The 22,070-nt window shown below is 36.7% G+C and overlaps 1 protein-coding gene across 1 annotated transcript; it reads right to left on the bottom strand.

Moving 5' to 3' along the window:
- Nucleotides 1-20,610, bottom strand: xpnpep3 (X-prolyl aminopeptidase 3, mitochondrial). Its single transcript, XM_079812713.1, has 10 exons — nt 20,287-20,610; nt 12,886-13,008; nt 10,778-11,191; nt 10,511-10,695; nt 10,278-10,340; nt 4,292-4,405; nt 3,990-4,075; nt 3,708-3,891; nt 2,119-2,239; nt 1-691 (listed from the first exon to the last, which is right to left on the bottom strand). The coding sequence occupies exons 1-10, from the start codon at nt 20,360-20,362 to the stop codon at nt 519-521; spliced, it is 1,539 nt and encodes a 512-aa protein (XP_079668839.1). The 5' UTR covers nt 20,363-20,610; the 3' UTR covers nt 1-518.
- Between the last annotated feature and the right edge of the window lie 1,460 nt (nt 20,611-22,070).

The following is a 22,070-nucleotide window of genomic DNA, read 5'->3' as shown; positions in this document are numbered from 1 at the left end:
ATTCTGTTATTTATCTTGTAATCACTGTGAAGCTGCTTTGAAACAATCTGCTATACAAAGCTCTATAAAAGTACACAAACTACAGAAAAGATCATGAACTAGAAATGTATTTTGACAACAGTAAAAAAAAACACATTTATGACAATAAAAACCTCAGCAGACAAACAAACTTAAGTCATACTCAATCACAAGTAAAGAATCTCACAGTGTCTCACAAACATAAATGGTGTACCATGCTCTTTAAATCACAGTCACCTATTTGTTTCTCCCTCTGACCTCATTTAAAGTCTCCTATAAACCCTCATCCTACATCATAGGTGGGCAAATACATAACACAACCCATCAGCTAGCATAGGAGTGAACTTGCTATCAGGGAGACATTGCACGCTGTCCAGACATGTCCGGCTCTTAATCCTCAATACATAACTGGAGCAAGTTCTGTGAGATCCAGAGCTCCTGAGTTCAGTATTAACTAAAGACTCATTCTGGAAAGACTTGCTATCTTTGACTCTTTCCTTTCAGTCCTCTCCTTGTGCGCAAGCTCTCTCCACCTCAGCGATGGTTTTCGGGGTGTGTGCAGACAGGATAAGGGGTCCTCCATGGTCTTGGATCACCACATCGTCCTCGATTCGTACCCCAAGACCCCGGAATCGCTCTGGACATGAGCGGTCGTCCTCGCTGATGTACAGTCCTGGGTTAAGAGAGCAAGAGAAGAGAGTTTAGAGCTTCTGTTTTGATGCACAAACTGATTTTGCAGTAGAGCTCGAATGCTAAGAAGTTGAATGTTACTTTGACCAGTATGCAAACGTCCAAAGGTCATTACAGAGATACATGTCTGTGGTTTATCAGTATTATCTAGCGGGGTGCTGTATGAATGTCTTCGATCCTAGATCGCTCCGATTATAATCAACACCTCAAATGCCCTTGCAGTGTGTTGCAACGTCCATTCAGATGACTGACATTTCTTTTCAACTTTAGTTGTACTGTACAGCTAGACTGTATTTTCTGTGTATGACTGAAATAAAATATATTAATTATAAATATCATGCGTTATTGTTTTACTATGAATTGGATTTGTTATTTACACTAATGTTCAAAGTTTGGGATCATTAAGACGTTGCTTCTGTTCACAAACATGCATTTAACTGATAAAAAATACAGTCGAAAACAGTAATATGCAATATTATTACTACTGTTTGAGAGAATTAGTGTTACACATTTGTCATTTTTTATGTTTAAGTTTTTACATGAATACTTTTATTTCAGCTTCAACACTGCGGAGAATGGCTTTGTGTTTTTATTTTAAAATGTGTTTTCTTAATTTGTAAAGGCAATGCCTCATTTTCAAAGTCATTATTTGAAAACACTGTTACCTCGACCTTGTCCTTAAGAAATCATTTTAAATGTTCAAATTTGCTACTTGAGAAACTTTTCTCATTAGAAAAGTTGGAAATGGTTGTGCTGCTCAATGGACGGTGGAAATGACAATACAGTTGCTGGAGTATTGAGTACACTTGCATTACAAGTCACTTTCAAGTTCAATTTTGGTTTTAAAAATGGGCAAAAGAAACACATTTTTTAGAAACTTATCAGACTGTTGTTGTTTTGAGGGATGAAGGTTACTACATGCATGAAAAAGCCACATCTGACACAGGCACGTAAAATGAGAAGGGTAGAATGGGCAAAAAAAGACTGAATGGTAAATTATTATTGTGGATGAATGAAGGTAAGTTTAAGGTGCTGATCTGATCGTAAAGTCCATGAGAAGCACCCACCTATGAACTGCATATATGTGAATATTATGTCGATCTATAGTATGCAAATTCTTGCTTTAATAGTAAGGCAATCGTCGCAGGTTTCATCAGCCCAGCCTGAGCAATGCAACCATAAATGTCTGCATTTAGCTTTAAAGCGTGTCTCCACGAGAGTATGCTGTAAAAATGAAGACCATATTTTTTTCCATTCCGATTATGACATCCAAAGGCACAACAAAAAATGTTTGTCTCTTATTCCGTGAATATCACCCATTTTCCTCCACTTGTTACCACTGTTTTTCTGCCACTACAATGCACGTGCAGCTGCTAGCAATTTACATTTTTTAGTGAAAGTGATCTCTACCTGGCTCTATTGTGATCACCATGCCAGGCTGCAGCGGTTGTGAACGGGACAGCTCAGGGGTGTCATGAACGTCCATGCCGAGGTAGTGACCCACGTGATGGGGGCAAAATTGCCGAGCAGCCTGGAAGAGGAAAAAGAAGAGAGCAGATATCCATTAAGAAAAACAAAGGAATAATTTAGTGCATCTAATGTGATCAGTCACAAAACTCTGAACTGGAAAACTGATTTAAACTGAAATAAATGTATCCCTACATCCCCAGAGTCACAACGGGTTTAACTGACCAACATGTTGGTTTGTTAGCCTCATAAACTCGCTGCGTTAAGTGAAATGTTGCTTTTATAGCAGTATGGTGTTTTACAGACACTGAGTGGTGCAGATCTTTGGCATTTAAATTGAGCAGGAAGACTTATAGTAATTTCCTGACCACAAAGCTTTTGGGAAGCTCAATTAAATAAATAAAGAAAGCCTCGAATTCCTGGTGTTTCAGCGCTGTGAACCAGAATCTCAGGTTGGTGTAAGAGGCCTGTGATACATTTTGCAGTATTATATATATATATATATATATATATATATATAGTACTATATTACAGTACTATATATATTATAGTACTATATATATATGTATGTATATACATATATATATATATGTATAGGCATGTTTATTGCTCGGTAGCGCGATCAGTTTAGCTCAACGAGTCAGTGGGCGGGGCTACAGTATCAGGCGTACATATTTCTCTGTTGAGGCGACGTTTCAGCATACGATGATGTCAAGGGTTGACATATTCTGAGATTGAGTGTTTTCTGGGCCTGGTGTCAATAAAAGCTTTTCTTTGACTAACAAGGAAGTTTTCAGCTCTGAACTTTTATATATCAACAGCTCAAGGGAAAGTTGATTTCTCAATTCATCACCACTTTAAGGACCGCCACTAAAAATATACAAACGTTTAGGGTCAGCAAGACATGTTTTTGAAAGACAGAAGCCTCTTATGCTCACCAAAGCTGTATTTAATTGTAATATTCTAATAAAGTAAAGTTGTGAAATATTATTACAAATAAAAAAAAAGTTTTTCTATTTGAATATATTTTAAAATGTAAATTTATTCCTGTGATGTCAAAGCTGTATTTATATCACATCATTCAGAAATAATTATAATATGATGATATGATGCATTATTACTATTATTATTATTATTAACAATGAAAAAAGTTGTGCTGCTTCATTTTTTTGTGGAAACCATCATACATTTTTTAAAGATTCATTGATTAGCTGAGACAGAAATCTTTTGTAAGATTATGAAAATCTTTATTTTCATTTTGATCAATTGCATATTAATTTATAAAAAAATATTAATTAAAAATACATTTTAAAAACAATTTAACCCCAACCTTTTGTTCAGTAAAAACAAGTTGCTGAAGTAGTCCTGCTCATCCATAATTACTTTTTAATCATGATTTAATGTGTGATTTTCTAAAATTTGATTTGAAATGGTATTTGCTGATATTTGATTTGAGTAAACAATATCCAAAAATTATTTTATGGGTGAACTTTCCCTTTAAACAGCCTGCTTTTTAAAACAAATCAGAATACCTTCAGTGTGTCTGTATCACTGGTGCTTTGTGGGACGATCCCGAGCTCTCTAAGCTGCCGGGCCAACAGCGCCAGCATGGTGGAGTATATATAGTCCAAACTGACTCCAGGATTGCACTGGGACAGACAGGCCAACTGCACCTCCAGCACAGCCTCATACAGCTCTCTCTGAGCAGAACTGAACCTGGAGACGGCACACGGAGCAAGGACTGGAGCGCTGATTGATTATGATATTAAAGCTACGTTACGACAATGAGAGTTCTTTTTTAAAAACACACTTACTTTCCATTCACTGGCCAAGTGCGTGTGATGTCACTCACATAACCGAAATACTCACAGCCCCCATCCAACAAGACCATTTCTCCATCCTGAGAAAGAAAGAGTTAGTTCAATATTGGGATAATATTTTTTGTGTATTTGCTTTGTGAAAACAAAAAGCTTACATACGCACATGCTGTTTAAGAACAAGAGAAACAAGAAAGAGACTTCAAGTTTCACCCTTGTTTATCTTATGAATCGGTTATAGACTCACCCTCTTAGAAAAAAAGCCCCAGTAATGATTACGATTGTGTTTGGTACTTCACCTTCACTATTTGATTGTTGTTGATGTAATGAAGTGTGTTGGCTCGGTTTCCACCGGCAACCACAGGCGGATATGCCAGGAAGTTCGCACCATGAGCACGGCATTCGAAATCAAACTGTATGGAAATCCAAAAAGAGAAACAGAAGAGAAAGGAAGAAAGATATGTTAGTCATTATGTGGGGTGGAAACTAAAATGTGACTATCCAAGAGCTTGCTGATGTCATTTGTGTTTCTGTGGTACATTTTCAGCTCTCAGACGCTCCATTACCTCTGTACTGCCCAACGGCTAAACAATGGCAACTTTACAAAGTAATTCAATCCCAAAAACTACCTACAAAAACTTCTGAAAGGCTTAAATATAGATAACAGGCACTTTCTGCTACAAATACACACCGATCAGATAACATTATGACCACTAACAGGTGAAGTGAATAACGCGGATTATCTCTTCATCACGGCACCTGTTAGTGGGTGGGATAAATTAGGCAATTGAACATTTTGACTGACCCCGTCAAGGCATGGACTCCACTAGACTCCTGAAGGTGTGCTGTGATATCTGGCACCAAGATGTTAGCTGCAGATCCTTTAAGTCCTGTAAGTAGTGAGGTGGGGCCTCCATGGATCGGACTTGTTTGTTCAGCACATCCTACAGATGCTCGATTGGATTAAGATCTGGGGAATATGGAGGCCAAGTCAACACCTCAAACTCATTGTGCTCCTCAAACCATTCCTGAACCATTTTTGCTTTGTGGCAGGGCGCATTATCTGCTGAAAGAGGCCACAGCCAACAGGGAAAGCCGTGGACCCAAGGTTTCCCAGCAGAACATTGCCCAAAGCATCACACATCAAACGCATCCGGCCATCCACTTGATGTAAAAGAAAGCGTGATTCATCAGACCAGGCCACCTTCTTCCATTGCTCCGTGTCCAGTTCTGATGCTCACGTGCCCACTGGTGGTGCTTTCAGCAGAGGACAGGGGTCAGCATGGGCACCCTGACTGGTCTGCGGCTATGCAGCCCCATACGCAACAAACTGTGATGCACTGTGTATTCTGACACTTTTCTATCAGAACCAGCATTAACTTATTGAGCAATTTGAGCTACAGTAGCTCATCTGTTTGATCGGACCACACAGGCCAGCCTTCACTCCCCACGTGCATCAATGAGCCTTGGCCTCCCATGACTCTGTCGCCAGTTCACCACTGTTCCTTCCTTGGACCACTTTTGATAGATACTGACCACTGCAGACCGGGAACACCCCACAAGAGCTGCAGTTTTGGAGATGGTCTGACCTAATCGTCTCATTATCACAATTTGGCCCTTGTCAAACTCGCTCAAATCCTTACACTTTCCCATTTTTCCTGCTTGTAACACATGAACTTTGAGGACAAAATGTTCACTTGCTGCCTAATATATCCCACCCACTAACAGGTGCCGTGATGAAGAGATAATCAGTGTTATTCACTTCACCTGTCAGTGGTCATAATGTTATACCTGATCAGTGTATATGTATGTATATGTATGTATATGTATGTATATGTATGTATATGTATGTATATGTATGTATATGTATGTATGTATTATATATATATATAATAGATTTTATGAAAGCCAGTAAAATTCCCAGTAGTCTCATTTCTACCGTTTCCACCACTTTAATGGTATTCTTCGTTAGACATCACATTTTTTGGAATAAAATGACCAACTCCTTTGTCTTGCTAATTTCATAGCTACCATCTTATGTACCCTTATGTAAACACAATTATGTGTTCACGTGTTGCATAATCTGACAAAATATTATTTAATTTCTTTGGTTATGTCTCATAGTTCATCTAAAGTATTCTCTTTACTGACACTGCTTTCCTTGGTACACAAGTACACTCATTAAAAAAAAATTGCGCAAAATGGTTCAGTGTTGTGGAGATTATGGGTAGGGTTGGGTATCGTTTGGGTTTTTTTCGATTCCGGTGCCAAACCGATACTTTTAAAACGGTTACGGTGCCTAAACGGTGCCTGAACCGATACTTTTTTTTTTTTAAAAGGCCACCAAACGAGGTGGATGACATTAAATGGCTTTTTATTTATTTATTTATTTATTATTTAAATTGAACCATTTATTAAAAGTTTAATGTATACTTAAATGTATGAATATAAATAAATACAAAACACAATTTACTTATTTACAAATTATAATTGACATATTTACAAATTCACAGTAAAACCTAAGCCACCCAACTACAACAAGCCTAATATAACTCTAAACAGTTACAGTAATAACAGCAGTCGTCTGTATTCTTGCTCTGCTACAAACCAGCTTCGAGCTTCAGCTTTATTTTGAAATATGATCATATTCTCTGGCTAAATATTTTTGAACGCATCGCCTTAATGTTTCCATGGTGACGCGTCATGTTTCTCACATGACACACAGCAGCCGCAATAGCGCTGACAGCTCAGCTGTATCGGGTTTATTTCGTTTTTTCTTTTTATTCAAAATATTCACAAACTTCTTAACTGTGTCACGAACTATCTGATGTTCAAATGTGTGAGTGAATGTGTGTTAGTTGATCTATAAAGCGCAATGGGCGGCGCCATGTTAGTTAGCACCTCAGAATCGGATCTGTCGGATTTACAACACTTGAGAGCATTCTCGTCTCACGAAATACATGAAAGTAAGTGACCAGTGAACTGGAAGAAGAACAGAGTAAACGCTATAGTTACTATATAATGTGCATTTATCTGATGTGAATAAAACACGTAACGTTAGTCAAATTATAACCGTCTGAAAGGATTGTCATTGCCGCTTTCATAGACATCAGTGTGTGTTTTTTGCTAGTAGCCTACTTATGAACATTTAAATGTCTGAAACCTGAAATAAACATGATGTCGTTGAAAACACTGAATAGTTGTCATGAGTTGTGGTTGAAAACACTGAATAGTTGTCATGAGTTGTGATGTGACGAGCGCTGAGCGTCTGTCTCTGGCTCAGCCAAAGCACGAAAGCACGTTTGAATTTTGGCACCGAAATGAGGAACCGAAATCTGCGTTCTGATTCGGTCCGGTACATACCGGTTATATAAGTACCGGTGCCATATTGGAACCGGATTTCGGTACCCAACCCTAATTATGGGTGATAATAGTGTAAAAAATGTATACTAATTTCCCTACCGTTCAAAAATTTGGTGTCAGTAAGATGTTTTTTTTATAATACTTTTATTCAGCAAAGATGCAGTAAAGTGAGGTAAAGATTTTTATAATGTTATGTTACAAAAGATTTCCATTTCAAATAAATGAAACTTTCTTTCATTTAAGAATGCTGAAAAAAGCATCATAGTTTCCACAAAAATATTAAGCAGCACAACTGTTTTCAACATTGATAATAAATCAGAAATGTTTCTTGAGCAGTAAATCATCATATTAGAATGATTTCTGAAGGGACATGTGACACTGAAGACTGGAGTAATAATGATATTGAAAGTTCCGCTTTGCATCACAGGACTAAATTACATTTTAAATGTATATTCAATTATAAAGCAGATATATACTATATAAGTTTTATAGTATATATTCTATATACTATAAAAGCCATTTGAATTTTTTTTTTTAAAGTTAATAAAACCAAACTTACTGATTACTGATTAATCATCTGATCATGGTTATTCAATCTAATCAGTTATTTGAGATAAGCGCAATAATTGTGCAATTTAAATTTCAATAAGGTTTTGCCAAAGAATATTATATGATGATATATGATATTATTCGATCTAGTTCTCGATTCTGATTGTCTGAGAGCCTTTTCCAGCCATACGATATTCTACCAGTATCAGCGCGGGAACCATTTCACCGATTGTACCACTCTGCTTGCAGTAAATGTTAATAAAACTATTTGTTCATTATTTCAAAAAGATATTGTCACCAGGACAAACTGTATTGTTTATTGGAATAGACTGGTCGAAGGTTTGTTATGGAAGGCCATCTGGACCTTACCAAACAAATATTTATCAAAATCTTATCAAAATTAAGTTTCAAAATCTTACACAGGTACTACCCAGTAAATAATTTTCTTGTTAAATTTAAAAAGGATATTGATCTGAACTGAACATTGACCCCACTTTTTCTTTGCGTTTAGAAAACTTTATATTTGGTTTTAATAATATCCCCTCAAGTAAAAGGAAAGAATACTATATTATACATTTAATTTTTGCTAAATTCCATATACATAATTGTAAGTACAATAAAACCCAACCTTTGTTTTTGGTTCTTGAAAAAGAAATACAGACATATATCAATACTATCCTTCATTCCCGCAATAAGAAAGCAATTAAAACGGTTTCTGTTTGTGAATCCTTTGATATTTTTATATAATGTTTAGCCTCCTCCCCTGGCTGACTGTTTTGTTTTCCTATTTGTATGTATTGCAGTTCTGACTGTACATTGACTTTGTTTGCTTAAAAGTGCAATAAAATAAAATAAAAATGTAAAAAAAAAATAATTCTCTCACAGTGTCATGGCAGATGAGCAATATAATAATTTTACAAATACTAATATGTAGGAATGTAGTTTTAACAGTTTTTAGGCGAGAATGTAGTTATTTAGACCTCAAATATGTGACTTACATATAAACATAGCGCCTATTTGACAATTTGTTTGACTTCGCTTTCGCAGATGCCAGCTCCAGTCCGTCAGCGGCCATTCATCGATCATGTACCCACTGAGAACAGCTTCATCTCGGCCTGTTTGCTCGCTCTTATGTAGATAGTGGTTAAACATGAGGTATAATTAATTTTGGGTATATCAAACAGGCAATCTTTGGTCTTATTAATCTATCACTTGTTCAAGAGCAAATCAGTTAGGCTAAGGGCAAGTTAAGTTTCAAAACCTGTACTGTAACTAGCGCTGCTTTTGTACTTTTAACTGAACGGTTTGCTTGTGTTTATCTCCTACTGTACAACTTCTTATACTTTTATTATGGCTATTGTTGTTAATTTAATTATTATTGATCAATAAGTAATATTTTATATAAATAACATGTTGTATTTGGTATTGGGAAAGAGTCGGTTTGTGATTGACTTCAGTGAACGTTACATTATTACACCACACTGAAAAAAATGATTATGGCCCGATTAAATTAAGCATAATTAATTTGTGCTCGTTTAAATAATTTAAATGTAGTTTTTTTATTTTACTTTTAAAAAATGAATTGGTTTTATGGGAATTGCATGTGCTTTTGTTTAAATTGAGATAAAATAAATTGATTGCGACCACTTACGATAAAAATTTTTTAGTAAATTCAACAAATCATTTTTTTCAGTGCATAATAAAGACTGTTCTAATGAGTAAGGCAATAACAAATACTTTTATATTGAAAGGACGAAACAAGGTTGTAAACAATAAGACTCAACTTACAAATGCATTAACCATCACTGTCATGAGAAATCCCGTTAATTGTTAAAAGGACAAAGACATTCAAACTGATTTTGTGATAATGAATATAAGATTGACCAGAAGAATATCATCTAGATGCAGGTAATGCACTTGTTTAGTCGATCTCTCATAATACCATAATACTCTACTCTACATAATACAATAAGCTTCAGTGAAGCGACTCAGCGTTCCTTCGTTATTTGTTTAAAGTGACGTTTTAGAATTAGTAACAGGTCACAGCTGTCAAACTATCAACTTGAGACTCGAATCTGCACAACAGAGGGTTTTTAAAGACACTCCGTTGTTGTTTCTTATTGATTTACACACTTGTGCCGTCAAACTGTTGTATAAACATAATATCACACTCATAGCCATGCGATATGGCTCTATATCAGCATTTGTGACAATTAATTGCCAACACAACATTCATGATCGTGACAGGCCTACCTTGGACAGAAAAACGCTGGAAGTTCATGAAACACCCATATAACAGAGTACAGGTTGCACACAGAATCCTGTGTTCAAATTGACTGTGCATGCATTCATGCATTTAGTCCCTCGGCTCACCTTTGCATAGAGAACTGCCTCATCAATGTCTCCTCTTGACATGGCCATCGTCTTCTTAAAAGCCTGAAGATAAACGCATGGCTCAATATAGCGCATGTTAGGCCTCCTCAGGCAACTTACTGTAAATAATTTCATCAAGTCCCTCATAACTGAAATGATCAATCTTTACATCAACAACTTATTTTCTTATTAATTTGCCACAACATAAGGTACTGTTATTAGGGATTTATTACCTGGGCAGTGATCCGTCCTGCCTCCTTCATCAGACCGACCTCTGCTGGGCTCTTAATGGCTCTGAGGGAATGAGTGAGGGGTCGGAGAGACTTTGTCAGCGGTCCTCCTTCCAATACGGGGTGCACATGATTTTGGTGTAATCGTGGATGGCAAGGCTGAGAGCTGTCGTACCATATAGTTCCTCCTAAGAGAAGGAGAACAGAGTAAGATACTGATGCAAATGTAAAGCTTGAATGCATGTAAATGTAGACCTGTTTTTCCTCTACCTTTTATGCTTTTTAGCACCACGCCCAGTTCCTCTGTGCTGTGCACCCGCTCTAGACCTGTTAAAGCAGCTGCTCCGTCTTTCCCAGAGCGAGGCCCGTCCCAAAGCTCTCGCGCCGGGTCTCGCCGGGGCACGAACAACACGGCCTGGTCCGGCTTACCCGATCCGTACATCACCAGTGCGCTGTCCGGCTCCATAATTCCTGTCAGGTACAGGAAGTCCTGGTTCTGGTGGAACGGGTAAGGGATGTCATTGGTCATGTAGCGAATGGGATGGGATAGGACGATGACAATGTGGGAAGAGTTTGAAGAGGCTCCAGAACCTGTTAGTCGTTCTGCCTGCATCTCGATCAGAGACGCCAAGCGCTGCCGACGGAACTCAAACTCCGTCTGGGTGAGACCTGGTGTCACCTCACCTATGAGAGGAGCATTTGTCATTAAACAACACGAAGCAACGCATTTTACTCCTATAATATGATGTACACTACCATTCAAAGAAAAAAATTCTACTTTTATTCAGTAATGATGCATTGATCAAAAGTGACAGAAGAGATTTAATATGCTTTAAAATATTTATATTTTAAATAAATGCTGTTCTTTTGAACTTTCTATTCACCGAAGAATCCTAAAAAAATGTATCACGGCTTCAACAAAAATATGAAGCTTATCAAAGTTTTCAACATATAATCATAAATGTTTCTTGAGCATCAAATCATCATATTAGAATGATTTCTGACTAATTATATGACACTGAAGACTGGAGTAATGATGCTGAAAATTCCCAATATTACTATACTTAAAATCTTACTGACCTCAAACTTTTTAACAGTAATGTATTTTGAAGTGAAACAGAATATTCAATGACAAATAATCATTTGTAAGATGGGAATTGTATTTTATTAATTGTGAATTAATTGGACAGTGAAAATAGGCATTTCATATCATTATATTAATGTTAATCTACATCAGATTACTTAAAGTACAAGATTTGTAAAGGCTGTTTTAACTACAGCATTAAAAAACAAAGGGCTAAATAGCTATTTGACTCTATAAACCAATAGCCGGCATGGCCTAAGGGACATCAGCCCAAAATTTCAGAGGGGGAGCAGGTTGTTGCATTTTGGTTAAAATTTTCATAGCCTGACAAGCCAGACCCACATCAAGGTGTTGGGTCTGGGAACACACCATTTGCAGGGCTCAATCCGAGAGGCGAGATAAACGGTTGTCTTTCAAATTCCCTCTGCACGCAGTAGGATAGCGTTACAACCAACCAGAGCAACGAAGAAGGTGAAGCGGAGCTAGTTGATAGATTAAACTTTCGCCATATTCGGTCAGCAAAACTCAGAACACATCTTCCTTTCTTAAGAATGACTTCAGTGCCTTTCTTTGTTCTTTTCTCAAAGAAAAGCTTAACTCCAAGTCTTCCAGAGTCGCGGCCAAAGTATATTCGAAAGACTGCTGTTCGCCAGCTTCTTTTTTTACGAGTGGCACGTGGAACCGCGGCAACTCTGCCGTCATTATGTTAAGCCCGCCCACTGACTCTATACATGATGTGATTGGCCTGACCAGAGTTTGGTTTTTCCAGCTCACAAGCCAACGGCGAATTAGATTTGCTGCCGCTAGGGTACGTCTAGATTTCAAGGCTAACATTTTCATGCACCGATATGAAAATTTTGGCCGATACCGATAACTGATAATTCTTTATACTTGAAAGCCGATAACCGATATATGGGCTGATAAATCTAGATACAAATTGTTATATAATTCTTGAGAGCCCGATTACAAAAACTAAAGTCATATTTCAAGCAATTTAAAACCATCATGGTGAACAGTGTGCATCTGAAGTGTCTCCGCTGAAGGAAATAATCCATTATTTGTCGGCATTAATATATAGGTCAAATATTCTTATCGGGCCGATAATGATCAAATTAAAAAGAAACAACAGCCGATACAGATTTGGTGGCCGATATATCGTGCATCCCTAAATATTACAACAAAAAAAAGTTCTTCTTTGGTCTAAAGATATTCATTCATGATAAGACCAGAAACAAACATTAAGAAAGTCATAAGGGTAAGTTTTGATTTCAAATGAAAAGAGTGGATGTCTCACCATGTTTGATGAGGTGAGGGTGTGTGTACGGACTTGGCTGTCCCAGGTATCTCTGAGGAACTTTCTTGGTTTTCCATCCCCCTGTTTTCACAGACACATTCCTGCATGAACACCACAGAGACCCTGTACAAAAAAACAAAAAACAGTTTGCAACCCATTTTACTTCCTCAATTTAATGTACACTACTGTTTAAAATATGTTCAAGTCAAGTCAAATTTAGTTTCTATAGCACATTTAAAAGCAACAGAGTTACGCCAAAGTGCTGTACAGTAAGACAATGTGCATATAAAAAGAAACAAGGCAGATACAAAATATAAACACATTAGACCTGATACAATCCAAATAATAAATAAATATAAAAAAAATCTACCAATATCGATCTAATTAAAAGCCAGAGAGAACAGATGAGATTTAAGAGCCAATTTAAAGCTGGCTAATGAAGGAGCCGACCTCACATTGAGGGGCAGACTGTTCCAGAGTTTAGGTGCTGCAGCAGAGAAGGCCCGACCACCCTTAGTTTTACAGCGAAAACATGGGACAGTAAAGAGAAGCTGATTACAAGACCTAAGAGTTCTTTGGGGAGTGTAAGGAATCAGAAGGTCACTTATGTGTTTTGGTGCAACACCAGATAGAGTCTTGTACACAAAAACTGCAACTTTAAAATTGATTCCAAAGCCAATGTAAAGTCGCTAAAATGCGAGAAATGTGATCTCTCTTTTTTGTGCCAATAAGTCTCGCTGCAGCATTTTGGACAATTTGCAGGGGAGAGATTGTAGTTTGAGGCAGTACAGGGAATTACAGTAGTCCAGACGTGATGTTATGAAGGCGTTATGGATTGCGGTCTCTAAATCTTGGAGACAAAAACGTTTTTAATTTTGCAATCGATCTGAAATTAAAGAATCTGCCCTTTACCACTGAACAAATTTGTTTCTCAAAATATAGTGACGAATCAAATGTAACCCCAAGATTCCTTACATTAGGATAAACAGTGGTAGAAATAGAACCTAAATTAAAAGGAGATGAAGACCTGGATGGGCCTAAAAACCTAAATTTCGCTTTTGCTTTCATTTAATTGTAAAAAATTATTAGCCATCCAACATTTGACCTCCTCAAATCACACAGTACGTCCAAGGGATAAGAACGGTAGATAAAACTGCGTATCGTCAGCATATCAGTGGTAGGAGATCCTATATTTCTTAAAAATGGCACCCAATGGCAGCATATAGATTGAAAAGAGAAGCGGGCCTAAAATGGACCCTTGGTGCACACCACATAATAGGGGAACTGATGAAGAAGAGGCCGACCACTGCAAGGCGACACCCTGAATACCCACCAATTTCCAACCGATGTAACAAGATACCATGGTCGATTTTTATCAAAGGCAACGCTTAAATCCAACAAGACAAGCACTGCGTGCGCAAACTGGTATCGAGGATTTACAAAAGATGACCTTCAACAAAGCAGTTTCCGTACGGTGCATTGATCTAAAACTAGACTGAAAAGTATCAGAAATATTGGATATACTGATATAGGTATTCAACTGACAATGCACGACTCTCTAAGAGCTTAGAAATAAGAGGCAACTTGGAAATTGTTGAGGGTAGATGGGTCAAGATGGGGTTTCTTAAGCAGAGGGTGAACTAGCAGGGACAATTCCATTCGCTAGAGAACTGTTAATAATAGCTGTTATTGCTTTTATGCTCACCTTATGCAATACGCAAGATTGCATATATTTGATCATAAATACAGTTTAAAAACATTAATGTTGTGAAGCATTATAACAATTTAAAATAACTTTTTTATTAGCATATATATTTAAAATGTAATTTATGTAAAAGCTGAATTTTCAGCATCATCACTCCAGTCTTAAAGTGTCACATGATCCTTCAGAAATCATTCTGCTTTGATGATGTGATGTTCTGGATTCTGATGAAGTTTTAAAAAAAAAAACATTTATTTGAAATAGAAAAATACGTAAAAAATATTAATTGTCACTTTTGATCAATTTAATGCATCCTTGCTTAACAAAAGTTAAATTTATTTAAAAGCAATCGTACTGACCCCAAACTTGTGAATGGTATTGTTTATCTGAGTAAAATGAGGAAAGAAAAGTAGAGGCAAAACTTGATTATATCAATGTGGAATAGATTTGATTGTGAAGAGATTTCCCTATATGACAGCTGAGGCGTTAAAAAAAATTATGCATGTCCTTCAAATGAACATCAACATCAGTCAAAAAGGAAAGTTGTTTCAGTTAACATTAAGACAATAAACGGGGTTAACTTTGATGTAATATTGACTTTGAAACATAAAGAGAAAAAAAAACATTTAACTTTAACTGCTAATGAAAGATCATCTGTTGAGGAACAAAAGTGTGAACTACAGAATCATTATATAGATTAAATTGCATCATATACATGATGAGGTTAGGGTGGTGATTTCCAGTGTAATTGGGTAGTTAACAAATAAGCAGTAAAAAATGAATTTTTTATCTAAAACACAATTTTTGAAGAAAAAAACTCATATTGTTATGTATTGTGAAGTCTGATGTTTGGGAAAATATAAGGGGTCACTAACTTGTCAAATGAATCAGTGAGTCGAATCATAATTCGGATCACGTGTCAAACCGCCAAACTGCTGAAATCACATGACTTTGGCGATTCAAACCGCTGAATCGACTCACTGATTCATAACGCTTCGAAGCTTCATGAGGCCGTGTTTTGAAATCGTCATCACTATATAAGTCGTTATTTAGGGTTTTTTTGCACACAAAAACTATTCTCATCGCTTCATAAAGTTATTGTAGAACCACTGTAGTGAGATGGACTTTGTAACGACGTCTTTAGTACCTTTTAAGGGTCTTGAGAGTGAACCGTGCCATTGTGCCAATGGAGGACTTTCAGAGCCATCAGATTTCAACTAAAATATCTTCATTTGTGTTCCGAAGATGAACGGAGGTCTTACGGGTGTCCAACGACATGAGGGTAATTAATGACAGAATTTTCATTTTTGGGTGAACTAACCTTTTAAAATAATCAAAAGCAAGGGAAATTAAAACAGTTATAAAATGAATTAAAGCTGCAAGCAGCATTTAGCGGGGTTCAAGCCTTTAAGGCCTTTAAGCACACAAACATCAAAAGACATTAATTTTTATTTAGCAAGATTTTAAACACTGAAATAATAGATGGAAAATACCATTTACAGTCAATACAGGCAATTTACAATAGGAAATACGTGGTTTTAAAAGGCTTTTAACAGTTATAGCGTCACCTATGGTCCGATTTCCATAAAACTTTGCATGCTTGTTAAAGATGTTATCTTACATATGCAAAAACAATTTTCGTGAAGTTTTGAGTTTTCCCTTAGAATTTATAGGCTTTTGAGTGTATGTTGCCACACCTCTTTTCTAAATGACCCTGTAATAGCCATTCAAATGCAAAAGTTCAACTTTTTTTCAATAATTATTGATCTAGAGAGTCCAGAGAATTATCCTAGACTAGTTTGGTTCCAATCGGGCAAAAAACCAGGGACTAGTTCGCAAAAGTAGGTTTTGAACATACTCAGGAATATTTAATGAACATATTAATTGACAGCAACAGTTCTAGAGAAAAAGTTGTTTGGTATGAGGAGATCTATCAAATGATATGCATATTTCGTGGATGTGTGCAACACCACGTGATTACAGAGCCGTAAAACTCGTTAGCGCCAACTAGTGGCCGATTTCTTTCAAAATTCTTACAGACCTCTAGGGCCATGAGACTTGTCTAATAGGTGCTCAAATTTAATTGGCTGTGGCAGCCATGTTTTTTAAGATACGCCAATGTCCTCATAGACATACTTGGTACCTTGGACCAAGACACTGCATACCAATTTTCAAGTCAATCGGACCAGCGGTCAGGTGGTTAAAGCCATTTTGATGTTTTTTCACGTTATTGTGCCACCAAGTGTTAAATCGTCGCGATTTTTTTATCGTGACCAAAGACTCAGCCTATACACATGTGTACCAAGTTTGGTGAAGATATCTCATTTTGTTCCTGAGTTATAGCCCTTTTAGTAAATAGGCTCCCCCCTGAACGATTATTTTTACGCTCCTTAACAACCGTGAATATAAATTTCGACTTTTTTTGATAATTATTGATAATCTGACTCCAGAGAACATTTTGACACTGGTTTGGTTCCGATCCGGCAAAAAACCTAGGACTAGTTTGCAAAAGTAGTTGTTTGACAAAATGCAAAATGGCGGAAAATCTATCATGGCGGAAATGAAATCGTAGATATACGATATACGACATACGGTTTAGGAGTTATGAGCCATTTCGCCCTTTTGATTGCTGTAGCGCCACCTATTGGCCAATCAAGTTCATACTCTGACAACATTAGCCTCGATTTTTGTACTACCATCTGATAAAGTTTCAAGTCTCTAGCATTTACGCTTTGGTCTGCACGATCACAGTTTAAATATGATTGAACAATATTAGTTTAGAGGATAAGCCAATGAGTGGTCTTCTGCTGCCATCTGGTGGCAATTTTAGGTAATACGCCATAATATATTTGAAATAAATTAATTTGACAAAATGTAATTGTAAATATTGTAATAGTGACTTTATAATGTCTAAATAGGAATTATAGAACATGATAAGTAAATAGAATGACAAAATGACCATTTAAGCCCAGCAGGTGGCAGCAGAGAACCACTCATTGGCTCATTTTCATTTTAAATGTCTGTTTTTCATTTAATTGGCACATTTTCCAAGTTAATGTCTTCAGACGTGCTTAACTCACATGCACATTTTGTTGGAGATATAGATATTTGAAATAAATGATGGGTAACAAATAGCTTATTCCAGGTTTTCCCCTTTAAAACATATTTTCAGGCATTATTTTAATTGTAATTTAATAATTATTGTAAAAACATTAATCAAATGAACAAATTAATTGATAAACATTGACAAAATGTCATTTGCAACATTTATTATAATGATTTTATAAAGTTTAAATATGCTTAGTAAGCAGAATGAACCAATGAGTGGTCTTCTGCTGCCATCTGGTGGCAATTTTAGGTAATACGTTTTTAACATAATTGTGAATAAATAAATAACAATTTGATTGACAGTATTGGTTCTTGAGGCAAAGTTGTTCAGTATGAAGAGATCTATCATAATTTCTGCACATTATGTGGATGTTTTTTACCCCACCTGATTACAGAGATAGAAAATACCATTTACAGCCAATACAGGCAATTCACCATAGGGAATACATGGTTTTCAAAGCTTTTTAACAGTTATAGCGCAACCTATGGTCCGATCTCCATAAAACTTTGCATGCTTCTTCAGCATGTTATGTCACATATACATAACAATTTTCGTGAAGTTTTGAGTTTTCCTTTAGGATTTATAAGCTGTATAGTGTATTTTGCTACGCCCCTCTTCTAAATGACCCTGTTATAGCCATCCAAATGCAAAAGTTCAATTTTTTTTCAATAATTATTAATCTAGAGAGTCCAGAGAATTGTCCTAGACTGGTTTGGTTCCGATCAGGCAAAAATCCAGGGACTAGTTCGCAAAAGTAGGTTTTAAACATAATTGCAAATATTTAATGAACGCTTTGATTGACAGCAATGCTTCTAGAGGCAAAGTTATTCAGCATGAGGAGACCTATCATATGATATGTATATTTGGTTTATGTGTGCAACACCACGTGATTACAGGGCCATAAAACTCGTTAGCGCCAACTAGAGGCCGATTTCTTTCAAAATTCTTACAGACCTCTAGGGCCATGAGTCAAACATGCCCACCGAGTTTCATTCCGATCGGCCTCCGTTAACCTTGTCTTAGAGGTGCTCAAACTTCATTAGCCGATAGCGGCCATGTTTTTTGAGATACGCCAATGTCCTCATAGACATATATGGTACCTTGGACCAAGACACTGCATACCAATTTTCAAGTCAATTGGACTAGCGGTCGGGTGGTTATAGCCATTTTCATGTTTTTTTTGTGTTATAGCGCCACCAAGTGTTCAATCGTCGCGATTGTTTTATCGTGACCAAAGACTCAGCCCATACACATGTGTACCAAGTTTGGTAAAGATATCTCATTTTGTTCTTGAGTTATAGCCATTTTAGTAAAATAGGCTCCTCCCACAACATTCGTTTTCCGCACCTTAGCAACCGTGAATCGAAATTTCAACTTTTTTTCGATAATTATTGATATTCAGACTCCAGAGAACATTTCTGCACTGGTTTGGTTCCGATCGGGTTAAAATCCAGGGACTAGTTCGCAAAAGTAGTTTTTCAACAAAATTCAAAATGACGGAAAAATTTGCCTACCGGAAATGAAATCGGAGATATACATTATTTACGTCAGGTATTCAGCTTTCCAATGATATAAGACACTTGAGTCTATGACTTACGGTTTAGGAGTTATGAGCAGTTTCGCGCAATTGATTGCTATAGCGCCACCTATAGGCCAATTTGGCTCATAATTTGATAACCTCTCCTCGATTTTTGGGCTACCATCTGACAAAGTTTCAATGCTCCAGCCTTTACGGTTTGGGCTGCACGATGCGTTTTAGCGGAGAATAATAATAATAAAAACCCTTACAATTACAATAGGGTTTCAGCACTTCGTGCTTGAACCCCTAATTAAAGTCAAGAGTAAAGATTCATAGATGATAAACTTCTCATCTGGCTTGTTTTACTGTGAGATTTCCCCATGTTGATTGTACTGTTTTATAGTGGTTTCAACAATTCTGAAACAAAATCTTACCATGTGCACATGTCATGGGCTTCACAGTTACATGACCTTGAATGGGGTCTTCAACTAATAAAACTTGTCAGTGGAATTGCCCGAAAATCAGGATATGGTGTCACACCGGAGAACATGGTTTTCAGTGTTCCTATGCTTTGTCATTTACTAAATAAACTTACACTTGTAAAATTAGGTATTTCTTTTTCATTTATAAAATTTGTAATTTATTGAGCCATGCTTGAGACAGTCATTTGACAATTTTGAGATTTGGCTCAAAAATGTAAAAAGATTATATTAATCAAAAGACAAGTTTTTATATCAACAGGTCCATGCAAGACAGAGAAACGTTTAACCATTTACTGAATTTTAAATGATGAGTAATTATATGTATATTTTATCTTGTGTGACAGTGAAAAAATGTCACGTCAACAAACCAATTTATTATTTTGTGCCTAGTACATACTAATTTGGGTTTTAAACGTGGAGAGAAAAAAGCTAACTAACTAAAGGTTCCTGCACAATGAATGATTGACTTCACACACAGCAACAGTGTTCCTGCCATTTTATCACCACCCAGCCGTGAATTAAAACAATACACTGTAAGGAATGATAGATCTGCAAACAAGTAACGTTATGTATAGGTGCAGTGGTTTACCTGGACTCCAATGAGAGCGAGTAACGTACTGGACGGCGGCTCTCAGTGTACCGTTGCCGCTGCTGGAATAAAACATTGTCGCGAGTACACGAGAGTCCTGGTCAGCTCAACTGATATCTGCCAACTTTCACCATGAGGTAGAAACAACCGTGTGCATTAAAATACATGCACAGAAATGATTTCGGATTGTTAACCTAAAGGTAACATACTGAGGGAACAATGCACATTTAAGTTTAACTCTTTTTTTTTAAACATTTACTCATATGTAAGCATGATCGCGTGGAAGGTGACAGTGACACTCATGTAAGACTCAGTCTGAGCTCCTATTGGTGGAGTGGGAACGAGTCCAGCGCCCTGATTGGACAACTCTGTTATGACCATTAAAATCCGCGACTCTGATGGATATAGGACCCTTTTAGGTTCTTTATTTTTTGATAGCATTCCATTGTTAAGTAAGTGTGTAATATTAGAAAACTAACATAACATGGTTGTACAATTTTCTTTTTTTATTTTATTCTTTAATTTGTTCTTAAGTTTATTGTTGTTTTGTTGTAATTTAGTTTTATTAATAAAATAAAAAATAATAAATAGTTTACTCTCCCCAAATGTAGATTTATGGAAAACAAACAATAAAAGCAGTTGTTGTAATAATGTTCTTTAATTAATGTGGACAATTCTTATCAAAAGCACAACTAATGTAAAGACAAATAATAACGAAATGAACAAGATATATAAATATTAGAGATGCTCCGATCAGCATTTTTGGGGCCGATCACCGATTACCGATCACCAAGATCATGATCTGCCGATTGCCGATCACTGCCGATCACAGAATGGCAATCTTTTATATGCTAAATGACTAAAAAATGTAAATGTAAATGTTTTATCTATAATCTTGCAGAGTTTGCACCATTTGTAGAAATGAAACTAACTCTAAATTAACTGAGTCAAGATCTTGAAGAACCACCAAGTGTTTATTTTAGAAAATGAGATAACTTAAGACTATTGTAGGCCATCTTTCCCAAATAAATGTATATAATAAATGTATATAATTCTCACCTAAATATTTGATCATGCAGTGCATTTTTGTTTTTAAAAACAATTTTTCAGGTAGGTCTAACATTAGTATTGAGGTAAGAAATACTAAAGACATTTAATAAGAAATCAAATGTAAATTAATATTGGTCTTCCCTGAATAAATTAAATTAGATTCATCCTTACACTTAAGGTTGCAAAAGTTAGTCATTCAAGAGCAGTGGGTGTCATAAAGGTTCAACACAAGACAAAGAGAAACTCAGAGACAGCAGCAGTTTATTCGACAGCTGTCACTTTAAGAGTGAACACGGTTACGGTTACATGCAGTTGCACAAATGTTCACTCGCGAGTCACGACGGGGTTTACGTGCATACTCGTCAAGACGGTCATTTAGTACATACATATGTGTGTATCTGACCATTTCAGCGCACTTTGTACTCGCAAGCTTTTTGTGAGATGGCCTGTGTGTGTGTGTGTGTGTGTGTGTGTGTGTGTGTGTGTGTGTGTGTGTGTGTGTGTGTGTGTGTGTGTGTGTGTGTGTGTCCAGACCGTGCGCGCGAGTGCGGTTTGAACACTGGCAAGACTTAAAAATAAATGCAAATGATAAACTTTAGTGACAATGCGACACTGCCTCGATTGTGCAAAGTGGCAAATCCTGTGTCAACTGAGCACCTCGATTTTAGTGCAGATGCGATGCGCTGATGTGAAGCCATTTGAGCATTTTGAAAGGGAGAGAGAGCGCGCGCGCA

The sequence above is a fragment of the Gobio gobio genome, assembly GCF_949357685.1.
Source record: "Gobio gobio genome assembly, chromosome: 1".
Lineage (NCBI taxonomy): Eukaryota > Metazoa > Chordata > Actinopteri > Cypriniformes > Gobionidae > Gobio > Gobio gobio.
This window is presented reverse-complemented; position numbering and strand designations above follow the sequence as displayed.